General features: G+C 45.2%; 1 protein-coding gene across 3 annotated transcripts in view; it reads left to right on the top strand.

Annotated features, from left to right (window-relative positions):
• ITPR1 (inositol 1,4,5-trisphosphate receptor type 1) overlaps window positions 1-12,835 on the top strand; it is a 324,295-nt gene that overhangs the window by 206,107 nt on the left and 105,353 nt on the right. For 2 of the 3 annotated variants that reach the window (XM_081528188.1, XM_081528187.1), the window contains 2 exons: window positions 5,745-5,877; window positions 7,973-8,163. In XM_081528188.1, coding sequence (XP_081384314.1) covers window positions 5,745-5,877; window positions 7,973-8,163 — 324 coding nt within the window. Of the gene's footprint in view, window positions 1-534; window positions 583-5,744; window positions 5,878-7,972; window positions 8,164-12,835 lie in introns of all 3 variants that reach the window. The other variant, XM_081528186.1, reaches the window with a different exon arrangement.

Raw genomic sequence — 12,835 nt, 5'->3', positions numbered from 1 at the left:
CAGTGGACACGCTTTGTAATGATCAGTCCTCTAATATTCTAATCAGAGCTCTTCAGCATCAGTAGCCTTGATTAGAATGCCGTGGGCTGGGGCGAAGCGTAGGTCTCACGTATGCGTTGGGAGTGTGTGCATTGACGTCTTCATGCATGTGCTGAGCAGTAATCCATGGATGAGGCGTACATGGACCTGCCTGGTTGCGTCTTGCATTGCAACCCCTTTTGGGTTCATGTAAATGTACATAACATTGAACTTTGTTTTCATAATGTTTGCGAAAAATAATATTAGCCAGACATTATTGGTCATGTGCCTGCTCGTTTCACACTGTGCTCTGGGGTTGGGGATGGGCCGGTTGTTCAGTAGGAGCCAAAGTCGTGAGCACTAGTGTCTGTCTGGGGAAAACCACACTCAGGCCTGCGCTCCTTCTGTGTCAGTCCCCACTGTGTACGCGCGCTCTGTGTATTTCATTTGTGACCGATCCTGAAGACAAGGGTGTCTTAGTGTCGTACTTAAATGGAATTTCTGCCTGCATAGCAGGAGCTCGAACCGAGTCCACCGCTGAGGCAGCTGGAGGATCATAAAAGGGTACGTAGTCCTGGGAGCTGGGAGTAATGACCGTAGCCCCGCCCTCAGCCATATGCTCTGATGTACACATGGACTGTTTTTGTTGTTGTTGTCATTGTTACAGCGTTAATTGGCTCAGAACCAGTCACAGCCTTTTGTATAAATGAAACTAACTGATGGTTCTACATATAATCTACCTCTTCACACACTGCTTCCAGCCAGTCCCCAAATAACAACCAAGTCACTTGTCACATCCTCTCTTCTTTTGCTGGGTTAGATTTTTCCTTATGTGTAGCCTTAAAAAAAAAAAAAAATTTTTTTTTCTTTTTTGTGAGTAGCTGGTGATCATTATGGATAATGTATAGTAAACAAAAAGTATAATGGTAAAACTGTCCATAATTATACTACGTGGCTATAAAGCTGCTCAAGATTTAATATTTCCTTCTGCCCTCTTTTTTGCACACGTGAGAATATGTGCCAACACACACACACATACTTTCATTGTCACTGGGGTTCTTTCAAGTGTACAACATTTGTTCCTTGCTTTTGTAATGTATCTGAGCATTTTCTCTGACAGCCCTTGAAAGTTAACAGTTGCCTAAAGTTCCACTGATCAACAAGTCTTTTGTCATATTTTCCTTCGAGGGAATAAACAAGTGTGTGCACATGTGGATAGACGCATAAAAGGGGAATTTCTAGGCCAAAGGGTCAGTAGTGTCTTATAGTGATGACTATGCATTGCTAAACCATTTCCCAGAAGGCTATATATACCATCCATATGCTGACTACTGATTGCGTGTTACTCATCTTTGGAAAATACCAGATATCCTGGTTCTCTGGGTGTCTATCATGTGCCAATCACTATGCTAAGACTTTTACACGTGTTCACAGCATGAATGTTTATAAATGCTGACGGTGACCCAGTGACACAGCTTGCAGCCCCATTTCACAGATGAGGAAACTGAAACCCAGCGAGCTTGCATACCTTAGCCAAGTCATGGGGTTAGGAAGCGAGCAGTCATGACAAGAACTGCTGTGAAATTGTGGTTGTCAGCGTCCTGGAGAATGTTCGCCGGGGCCACCTTTGCTAAGCTCACAAGCTTTTAGTACCTGCAGAGTCCCATCGCTTCTTGGATCCTTTCCTTTTTCTTGTGATGGTTCTTTCTCAAATGATAACCAAAGATGTGCTTCTAGGAAATGGAGAGTCAGCCCTCCCCCTTCCAGCTGCCAGGGCCTCCCGCCTTTCAGTGGTCAGGGGCACCTTGCCTTCCTGCTTTTTCCACCCCTGCCTGTTCCTCAAGAGTTGTCCTGGCTCTTAGCAGTAGCCAGTAAAGGCACATAGCTGCCCCTTGTGCCCTAAGTAGGATGTTGCCCCAGGGCATGAGCTTTGGAATTAGAAACTGGGTCAAGCTGGCTTTTGCCAGGTGCTCACTGTGTGATTTGGGGCACTTTTAACTCAGTTCCTCCTGCTGTAAAATGGGGACAGGAGTCTCCGCCCTTGACTGCTCTCTGGACTCTTCCCCAGAGCCATGCCCTGGAGGCGCTGAGCAGGGTGGCTGGACTCTGAGAAGGGACGTTAGTGACCCCAGCGGTCACCTTGCAGACTGAGATACCACCGTGATTTGACAGAAAACAGGAGTAGGAAGAGGAAGGTATTTTTAAATCGAGGCACTGCCCCTAGTGCTGACTAAGGTGTGAGAGGCTCACTGCTCATGTGAGAGGCTGATCTTTCCTCAAACACCTGACTTTTAAGGTGCTGGAACCTTGGAGCCCAAAGGTCACTTCTCTCCTTTGCGATCTTAACTCTTGGTGCCCTGTTCAATGCTGGGCTGTATATCTCCACACAGTTCATTAGTCACTAGTTTAATGGACAGAATGAAACTCGTGACTTGCAAGGCGGGAACTTGGTTTCTTGCCTCCACATCACTGATCTGCCATTTTCACCATTTTTCCCTGAAACTTAACTGCAAATGAAACTTGGCCTTTCTTTTTCAGTCTTGGGTAATCATGCATGTGGAGTTTCTTACCACGACGCAAACATCTGATACTTGTTTGCATACTGTAGGTGTAAACTGCTGGGGAAGAAAACTAGTCTTCGTTTTGGGGGGAAAAAAAAAGGGCTGCATGGCCAAATGTAAGAGCTGGAGAAGTGATGTTGTTTGGGAAGTGACATTTTTTGCTTCTCTACAATGAGCTCTCTCAGCCTGGTACTCTGTCAACAGCTTCGTGCTGTTGAGTAGTTTATATTAAGTTGATTAGGAATGCTTCTGTCTGTAGATTTTCATTTTTCCCAAATTAAACCGCGAGCTCGGAAAAACAGAATTTGCCTTGAACCTAAGTTTTTACACTAGGATTCACATCACTTTTAATGATGCTTATCCATTTTCTGTCTGTCCCCCTTTTTTTTTCAACCTAAAATTTTCAGTCTTTATTCTTTCAGAAAAGAAACAATTCTCATCTTGTTCTTTTTTTTTTTTTTTTAAAGCAAACCCCACATATTCTCTTTTCCCCCCTTGCCTTAAAATTTATTTACTTTTGGAGAGAAGGTGAGGTACTCATGTGCCAAAAACCTTATAATTAAAGGGGAAGAATTAAAAGTTTGTGGGGTGGAGCATGTATGTGTGTATGTGTGTTTCCATAATGAGCACGTTTTATGATATTCTCTTATGGGGGAAAATGTACCATTTGATGCATCAGTTGCTATGGTAACCGCTAGGGTTGGTCTGTGCAAAGAGAGGCAAAATAGTAATGTGAGATCCCTTGGTAACTTCATTTCGGCATCCAGGCTACACAAATGTGAAGTTCCTGTTCCTGAAGTCCACGTGTTCCTGGACGGCACGTGCTTCCTTCCCTACCTCCTGCCTCCTTGATGGCAGATTCACCAGGGTCTCACTGATGAGACCCTCAAAACCTGGAGAAGCAAAAAATCTGAGCCAGTCCAGTCCCAGGTAGAATCCTAGGCTGAGGGCTCTGGTTGAGTCTTCCTTGACAAGTACATGTCCATCGGCTGATGACGGTCACTCAGCTTTTGACCATTCAGCCCTGTGATCTTCCAGATTCTTCCCATGATGGAGACCTGGACTGTTCTCTGTGGCTGCAGCATCCTGGTCTCAGCCCAGTCATTCACCTCTCAGACAGTGTTCCCCAGAGGATCTCGTAGAAAGCTGGGATGGTTTCCTACCAACCATCCCTCTTGGGCGAACTCAAAGTTTGTATCTTCTGAAAGAAACTCCAGTAGATGCATCATTGAGGTGACAAAGGGACATGGTCTTTAATACACTGTTACATTCTATGTGGAGGTGACCTTGTCATTCCTCCTTTTCTTGACCCTTCCTCTGACATCTGTGTTTCTTCTGTGAAGTCAGCCTTTTTAAATCACCACTCTCGATGACTGTTTTGGAGAGTGTTGTCCTTATACTAAAATGTGATTTTCTAAGCCATTAAAGGATATTATACTGAAAATAGTTTATTTTGAAAGTATTTTTAAGGATCACAAATAGCTTCCCCATTGAAAGTTCTCTCGGAATTTTGAATTTACTGATGGTCAAGGTACGAAGTGATTTTCTTATCCTAATGAGAAGAATTCTCCTTTGTTTAACTACAGTGAGATGCATATTTGTGGATGGAATGGAGAGAAGAAAGACGAGATTTTTTTTCATTTCTGAAATTTTTCATTGAAAAATCAGGCTTGCCTTCCTGCTTCTCTCACTTTCCTGTTTACCCCATCTCCCCACTTATCCCTGGAATCTTTGACCAGCAGCATGAATTTAACCAAGGAGAAAAGCCAGCTGGGTCACCCTGGGACCTCATATCATTTTGACAGTGAGACTGAGTTTTCTGCTTTGTCCTTCTTCTTTGGTCCCGCCTCCTCAGGGCACCCCTGGCCTCCGCCACCCTCAGGACGTTCTGCTCCCTCCCATCTTGTCTTGTAAACACCTTCCTCGAAATCTCCAGACCTATTCTTGAAGCTTATTAACAAATCACTTGTAATTTTCCTGACTCTCGGTACAGTCACAGGTCTCTTCGATAGAACTCTGGAGTCTCTATTTCAGAGACCAGCTATATTGCAATGCATCTTCCCTCTGCTAACTTCTCACTTAGCTCTCTCTGGGATGTGCCAGAGGAACTTCAGGATTTACTACTCTGTCCCTCAGAAACAGTCCAGGGAAATCCATACAGCCTTTAACTGGTAAAAAGTTCCAGATTGGTAGGGCGGGAGGGTGGGGGCTGGGGGGGGTAGTCCCTCAGCTCACTGCCGTGGAATAGAGCTGAGAGTGAATCCTGCTGCTTTGCCAGTGTGCAGAGTATTTGGGGATAGATCAGAGTGGTTTCTTTGCTCTGTTTTGGTTGGAATTGTGGAAAGAGTTGTTTTATCCCCTGCCCAGGGTTCTTTTAATGCTTATATTTTTTTTAAAGTTTTTTTGTCTTGGAAATGTTAAAAAAAATCCCCAAAATACATGTTTTGAAGAGTTTTGAGAACCCTCATTCATAACTCAGATTCCATGACTATCAGCTCATGCCCACATTTATACCCAATTAGGCCCTTCCTCCCATATTCTTTAAAAGAAAATCTCAAATGTCATTTTCATCCATGCTGCTTGTTTGTTGATTGACATGTCTGATATCTGCCAATAATTTATTTTCTGTTGCGTTTATTTTCTTTACCATTTGGCTCTTTGACTATTTCTGTAAGAAAGGCTTACTTTCAGCTTATGATTTTATTTATTACTCTGATATCGTAAGATCTTCTTAGAATGGTTGGAAATAAATCCTGTGGTTAGAGTAACATTTTCATATTGCTGTGTGGAAGTTGACCTGTAAATTTTTTAATGTGTCTGAATCTTACTGACTTACGGCAAAGGGGCTTTTTTGTTTTTTTGTTGTTGTTAATCCTAGTTATCCTTCCAGATTCATGTTCTATCTTTATCACAGTGTGAGAGAATACTTTCAGATATTTAATATTTTAGATTGATGCTCTTTTATGATCTGATTTCTTGAGAAAACATTGAAGAAGTTAACTTTAGACGTTTCCAAGTGCTCTTATTAATAATTTATTTTTTCTTGGAGTGAGACTGAGCCAATTATAACTGGGTACCCCTGTGTCTTTTTTTTTTTTTTTAATGTGAGTTGCTCAGTTGTGCATTAAATTCAGAACCTGATTTCATTATCCTGTTTGAATTAAGGGTGAGGCCCTCAGGCAGATTTTGGTCAACCGTTACTATGGAAACATCAGACCTTCGGGAAGAAGAGAGAGCCTCACGAGCTTTGGCAATGGCCCGCTGTCGCCAGGAGGACCCAGCAAGCCTGGGGGAGGAGGTAGGCCCCATGGTGTGCTAATGAGCTGCACGTGTGAACCGAGTGTGCCACTCCAAAGCTGCGTGTTTCTGCTTAGCAGGTTGAGACTCTAACAGATGCATTTGGGTTGCTAGTGTGTTATTTTAGCAACTTGTTTTGTCTTTGGTCTACCATCAAATTGGTGTCTAAAATTGTCCCCCTGCAGTGTGATATTGGCTAAGGCTTTCCCCCTCTTTCCCATGCAGTGAACCTCTTGGGGATACTTGAAGGACTCAGTGAACTTAACTTGATCGCACATTTGCACGTGGTCATTCAGACTCATGTTTCCCCATAAAATGAAGATGCTGTTGGCAGTGAGGAGAGTGAAAGCTATCTTTTATAATACATGTACCAAAGAAAGGGCTTTCCCAAGCATTTTACCTCCTTCATCTCCTTTTCTCCTATACAGTACCCACTATCTGGTATTGAACAGAGGAAAGGGAGCTTGCTAGTGACTGGGCGGTAATTTAAAGCAGGTATATCTAATCCCAGTGTCCATGCTTTGTGCCTCCCCAAGTCTTAGGGGACTTTACACACACACACACCCCTGTATTATTTTTGTTCAGTTGCGAACTCATGTCCGACTCTTTGCAACCCCATGAACTGCATGCAGCACACCAGGTTTCCCTCTCCCTCACTATTTCCCAGAGTTTTCTCAAACTCGTGTCTGTCAAGTGGATGATGCCATTCAACCATCTCATCCTCTGTCTCTCCCTTCTCCTCCTGCCCTCAATCTTGCCCAGCATCAGGGTCTTTTCCAGTGAGTCAGCTCTCTGCATCAGGTGCATCCCTCTATAGAATTGTTTTAAAACACATCCTGAAAGGTGTCCCAAAACATTGTAAGCACAGTGACAGGTAAAAGCTGCAAAAACATTGAATTCAGCTGTGTGCGATGGTGTTGCTTTTAAGGGGGCTGGTAGCTCCATGCTCAAGGCACAAATGTGAGTTGTATGATTCCTAGTCTGTGGTGATGACTCTTGAGAACGTCTGTTCCTTGCTGGGCTCTGCTCGTAGCACAGAAACACTTGGTGCTTAATAAATTAATCCCGGCAACCTCTGAGGAGGATTCTTGGGCTTCTTGTCAAATGAAAATGTGGAGCAGATCTGCTCCCAGAAAACCCCAGAAACAGATCTTAGCTTCTCATCCAGGAGTTCCCAGTGATTGTCGAGCAGCTGTTTCCCCCACAACATCTTAAAACTGTTTGTCTTTAAGAAGCTGTCAGAGAAAAGAGGTGACACCCAATGTCCACCTTGGATGACAGGTGCAATAGATTCTAGGCAGTCAAGGACAAGCAACATAAAGGAGGTGGTATCTGAGTTGACCCCTGCAAGGAAGGACTGATGGTTTTCTGTTTTTCAGAAATTGACTGCCCCCTTTCCCCATGTCCATTAATATTTCAATTTTTGCTAATAATAATATGAAATTCTTAAATCATGTGAAGTTCTCGAGCTTTCTAAATCCAGTTGGAATCTGTTCCACTAAGTGGCACAGGCCCTCTCTTCCTAAGTATATTCATCTGAAGCTCAACGAGGTGAACTTTCTTTGGTTCATTCCTCTACCCCCAGCTCTTGACTCCACACCAAGCTCTGAGTCAATAGTCAATGAATGAGCAGATGCAAATTATGTGAAAGGATGAGTTTGGGGCCAGGGTGGGTTTCTTAAAAAGAGGGCTAAAGTGATCAATATAGGCTATGCTTCTTAAGAGTGCTTAAGTTCAGTTTGTCTCTTAAAATTGGATCAGTTCGTAATTCTGGCCCAGGTTATTGTATTGTGATGTAAGGGAGAGTCTTGGCTGGATGGCTTTAGGTCTTTTGCTCGAAATGTATTACTCTTCCTTCATCCAGTCTGCCTACATTCAAGTTCCATCTCTATTACTTACCATCTGCACTGGGTGTTGTTGGACAAGTGACTTCATCTTGGTGCTAATAATGAGTACCTGCCTTGTGGGCTTGTTAAGATCCAGAGAGATAGTATCATTAAACTGTTGAGTGCATAAAATGTTGGTATGCGGTAAATATGCAATAAATGTTAGCTGCTCTGAGTGAGGTTGCTAAGAACAATGATCTGTCTTTCCAGGCGGAGGTTCTGGATCCAGCCCCATGAGCAGGGGTGAGATGAGCCTGGCTGAGGTTCAGTGCCACCTTGACAAGGAGGGGGCCTCCAACCTGGTCATCGACCTCATAATGAACGCATCCAGTGACCGAGTGTTCCATGAAAGCATCCTTCTGGCCATCGCCCTGCTGGAAGGAGGCAATACCACCATACAGGTAGGAGGCGGTATGGCCGCCAGGGAGTATCCCTGGAGGCTCTGTTCTGGGAGCCAGAGATGGGTGGCGCTGAGACTGGTATACAAGAGAGCTCCTTCTTAGGGCACAAACTTCTGTTGTTCTGAAAAAAGAATTCTGCTGCTCTCTTGCTGTGGTCATTCAGTCATTATTCAGACTTGGTTCTAATGCATGGGTTACATTCCGAAATGGCTAAAACGCTGAGGATGTGCAAAGAAAATTGGCCTGGGATTTGGTGCGTTATAGGTAATCCATAAATGTGTGTTCAGTGAATGATTGAATGCATTATATTTAGTTTGTAATCCAGGATCATAGAGGATCCCATCACCAGATGACCAGAAGGAGTCTGAACTATGTGTGCTAATTAGACTTATATCCGTGAATCTTGCAGCTCTTGCTAACTGTGTATTTATCTTGTAAATGAAAAGCTCAATAAAACTGAGCCAATTTGAACTAATAGGTTCAAAGAGGGGAAAGCCAGGCTAGGTTAGTCAGACGTAAATGGATGGGTTTTTGTTGGCTGGTGATGATACATATTTTAAAATAATACTAGAATTTTTAGACAAAGTCCTTAAAGAAGCAATTTTAATAATATATACATAATTTTCACATAGACATGGCAGTGAAAATGATTCTTTGAAATATTTAAAAATATTTGTAATACTCCCTCCTTCATACATTCTTCATTCTTTGTTGGCTCTGCATAAGGTTTTTCTTAGCTCTTTGTGTGTGTTTGTACATACATATACGCACATATATTTTGGTAATAGTTTTTGATTGAGATATAATGTATATACCACAGAATTCCCCCTTATGTGTATATTTGATTTGGCCTCATATTTTTGGTCTTGAATTTAAAATCAGCATCTGGATTAATGAAGTTTTGGTCCTTTGTACAAATGTGTCAAGGGCTTTTCTTCTCGTGGGCCTGAGACAGGGCGCCTGGGTTTCAGCCTGGCTCCTTGCTCAGCCTGGAGCCCTGTGCCCGCACCGCTGTGGCCGCCCCGTCTCCTCTCCCTCCAGCCCCACCTTTCCCAGCACACACTTTGGAAGTTCATTATATGTGCTGCCCTCAGTTGAGATTTGTACCGTGGGAGAGTCCGCTGCACTGCTGAGCTGTCTCATGGGCACCTGTGACCTGTCCCACGTGAGTCTGGCCGTGCACCCCTGGCTGGGTCCTGTGGGTCCCCTGGTCGTGAGGATTTGTACACCCACTGCCGTGGTCCTACTGTCTGGGTGCTTGTGCTGGCATGGGAGCCGGGCTGGAACACTCCTGGTCTCTGAACCATCTCATTTCCAGGGATTGGAGCAGTCAAGGTAGACATTTACTGAACACTTGCTGTGTGCACGGTGCTCCACTAGCGACTCCCAGGCCGTGGTTTCCAGACACTGGGGCCAGTCAGTCTATGAGAATTTTCTCCAGGCACAGGCAAGTGTGGAAACAAGGGCAATGTGGTCAGTTTCATAAATCAAATGTATGAGTTTGAAGGACCATCTGACCAGTTTATTCTGAGGTTATATCCTGTCCAATTTATTTTAAGCTCTGATGTCTTTTCTCAGATGAAGTGATGTTGATAGTGGTGGTTTTTTTTCTACTGGCCACATCAGAAGTTGGAAACCCTAGGTTATTCCATCCCCTCCTAAAAAGCAAAAAAAAAAAAAAAGCTATGCTAATTTGCTAATCCCAGAAGCTCAGTCTTCAAGCAATTGAAATCTCGCAAGGGTATAAGACTTACTAGCCTTGCACATAAGAAGAATGGCATGCAGTGCCATCCAGGAGGCGAGAAGGATACTACAGACCCTCTCAGAAAGAAGTAGCTACAGCTGTGTAAGGGGTTGGTGAAAGGCTTTTTGATGACCTGGGCTCTGTTGGATGGGTGTGGGTCTGAAAGTTGGAAATTGCACCAGGAGCTGGGGTATGGGGGGCTGGGTCACATGCATGGCAAGGAGGCCCAGTGGTGCAAGGGTGGTCGGCGCACTCACGGGGACAAGACTGGGTCCTTTGGAGCAGCCGAGTTGGTGGAGGAGACAGGGCTGGGGATATATTGGGGGCAAGCAGCCCCCCAAGGGGCCTCAGAGCTATAACAAAGGACTACAAATCTGACAGATAAATTGAGCAAAGCAGAGTCTAGAAGGAATCCAATAATTTAAAAGAAGCATAGTCCAATAATTTAAAAGTTAATCAGAAGTTATTTGGAGAGAGCTAATGAAAGCCTGAATTCAAAATGAATGTGTGGTAGACTTGGTCATATCACGAGAGAGGCTATGTTTTAGGAGGTGCATAAGGGGGTATTTCGGGGTGTTGGAGATGTTCTCCAGTGTGGTTGACCTGTGGTGATTATGTGTGGGTATAAATCTATTCTAACAGAACCAGTGTGCTTTCCTATCCCAAAGTTCTACCTCAGGAGAAAAGAAAAAATGGGGAGAAAAAGTACCCTCAGCTGGTGAGGACAGGATGTCATGAATGGAGACTCTGCACCCTCCCACCTCACAGCTGGCACCTTGGACTCATGTGGAGCTAATGCCTGTTGGCCGAAGTGTCACTGAAGGGATGCTAGAAGTGAGAAGGTCGGAGGGTCCCTGCCCCCACTGGCTATGGAGGTTTTTACTGAGTCTGGATGACAAGACACCATTAAGTAAGGAATAATGAAGCCTGGGGAGGGCTCAAGGGGGCTGAGCCTGGCTGCCATGGCAAAGTCTTGAGTTACTGGCGAGGTGCCGTGTTTTTCACAGTGTACCCCTGATGGTGACGGCAAGGCACACAGAAGCTGTTTCTCCTTCAAGTTCTTTATCTTGTAAAGTAATTATGAATATTAGTTTCATGTTTTCACACATTCATTACTCATATGCTCAGGCTCCAGATGAAATGCCACGGTGGAGTTCCAGGACCAGCCTCCGAGGGAGTCGGCCGCTGTCTCTTGGAGGAGCCAGTATGCTCATGGGCGGGTGGGCCTGGATGGGGTGGCCTGCGAGCCCCCCGCCAGGAGGGGAGGGCAGTCTCACATACACTGGTTCTCCCCTGATCCCATCTCCCTCTCCTTCTGCGATCTCAGGGGTTGCTGGGAAAATCTCCCTCACCGCCTCATTAGAATTCTGTGGCTCCGGGAAAACTGATTCTAGCCAGGAACTGACTTGTGAGACCCCCCTTGGCCCCGAGCTTCTCTTTCTCTGGAGAGAATAACCTGGAATTCAGGTTGTCCGGGGCCAGCTGAGGACAGACACTCTGAAGCCCCTGGGGGAGTGATTTCAGTTTCGTCTTGCTTTGGAGAAGCTGGTTCAGGGTAGTCAGTGAGCAGCTGGGAAGTTTGTGTGAGGGGGGCGCGGGCTGCAGTGGTGACTGTTAATGATTGGCGAGGGCTGTCGGCCGTGACGGGCAGGCGGCTTCCAGCTGAAGCTCACTGCCCCCCGCCTCTTCCTGTCCACCGCACCGTGTCCCCATCCCAGGAGGGGGAGTCCCTGGATGCATGCTTCTCAGTGACAGGCGGTGGACAGGGCAGTCACCGGGGGGGTGTGCAGGGCTGTCTAAGAAGACGGCTGTAGAAGAGCTCTTACCTTGACCAGCATCTCTTCCCAGGATGTGGAGCAAGCTTCACATGGAGAAGAAGGGGAGGGAGACCCACTTTCCGAAAGTCTAGTTCGTGTGGGATTAGGACAGTCATCCCTGGGCTGGTGTCCTGTGTCTATCAAGCATGAGACACATATGCAGGTGGACTCCTGGCTTCCTTACTGCTTTGAATCAGGATTTTTTTTTTTTTAAGCAATTTAGATATTTTCTTAAAATCCAGCAGTGATGACTGGCTGGTTCCATTTCTGAACTCTTTTCTTCCCTAACTTGTGAAAATAATGATTTAAAGTATGGTGATTGGACCAACTGTGGTACGTCCTTGCAACAGATTCCTACTCAGCAATAAAAGGGAATGAACTGTTGATAAATGGGATTACGTGGGTATACCTCAAAGGCCTTATGCTAAGTGAAAGAAGCCAGTGTCAGAGGTGATGCCCTGGATGGTGCTGTGTACATGATATTCTCAAAGGACAAAGCTGTGGTGAGGGAGAACAGCAGCACTTGCCAGCATAGGGCTGAGGGGAGACTCTGACTTTAAGGGAACAGCTCAAAGGGACTTTTTGGTGATGCCATTGTTGTGTGTCCTGCTTTGAACACACAGATCTATACATGTTTGAAAATGTGTAGATCTGCATACCAAAAAAGTCAGCGTGATCATTAAAAAAATTGAAGTAAAGACCCTAATGATGACAGTGACCAGCATTTATTAAGGGTTTCCTGTGGACCATGAAGTATGCTTAAGTGTTTTCTCATCTACCATCCCATTTAATCCTCGCAGTCTCCCTAGGAGGGAGGTGGCTGATTATCTCTTTTTGTAGATGAGGAAACTAAAGGCCTGAAGGGTAAAGAACTTGCCCCTCATCAGACAAGCAGTAAGTAGCAGAGCCAAGACTGGCATCAAGTCGTTTTTAGGGCCTGGACTTGGAATGGAGTTGGTACTGCCATGTTCTACTGGTTCAAACCAGTCATGAGACCAGCCCAGCTCCACAGGGAGGGAAAAAGGGTCGCACCTCTTGGTGTGAGTTGACCACATGCACTAAGAGAGGGAGTTGTGGAGGGCCACCTTGGGCTACTGGCCCCCCAACACCC

The sequence above is a fragment of the Giraffa tippelskirchi genome, chromosome 9, assembly GCF_054371585.1.
Source record: "Giraffa tippelskirchi isolate mGirTip1 chromosome 9, T2T-mGirTip1v1.2.pri, whole genome shotgun sequence".
NCBI classification, from domain to species: domain Eukaryota; kingdom Metazoa; phylum Chordata; class Mammalia; order Artiodactyla; family Giraffidae; genus Giraffa; species Giraffa tippelskirchi.
The sequence above is the reverse complement of the archived record's forward strand: the minus strand, read 5'-3'. Positions and strand labels throughout refer to the sequence as shown.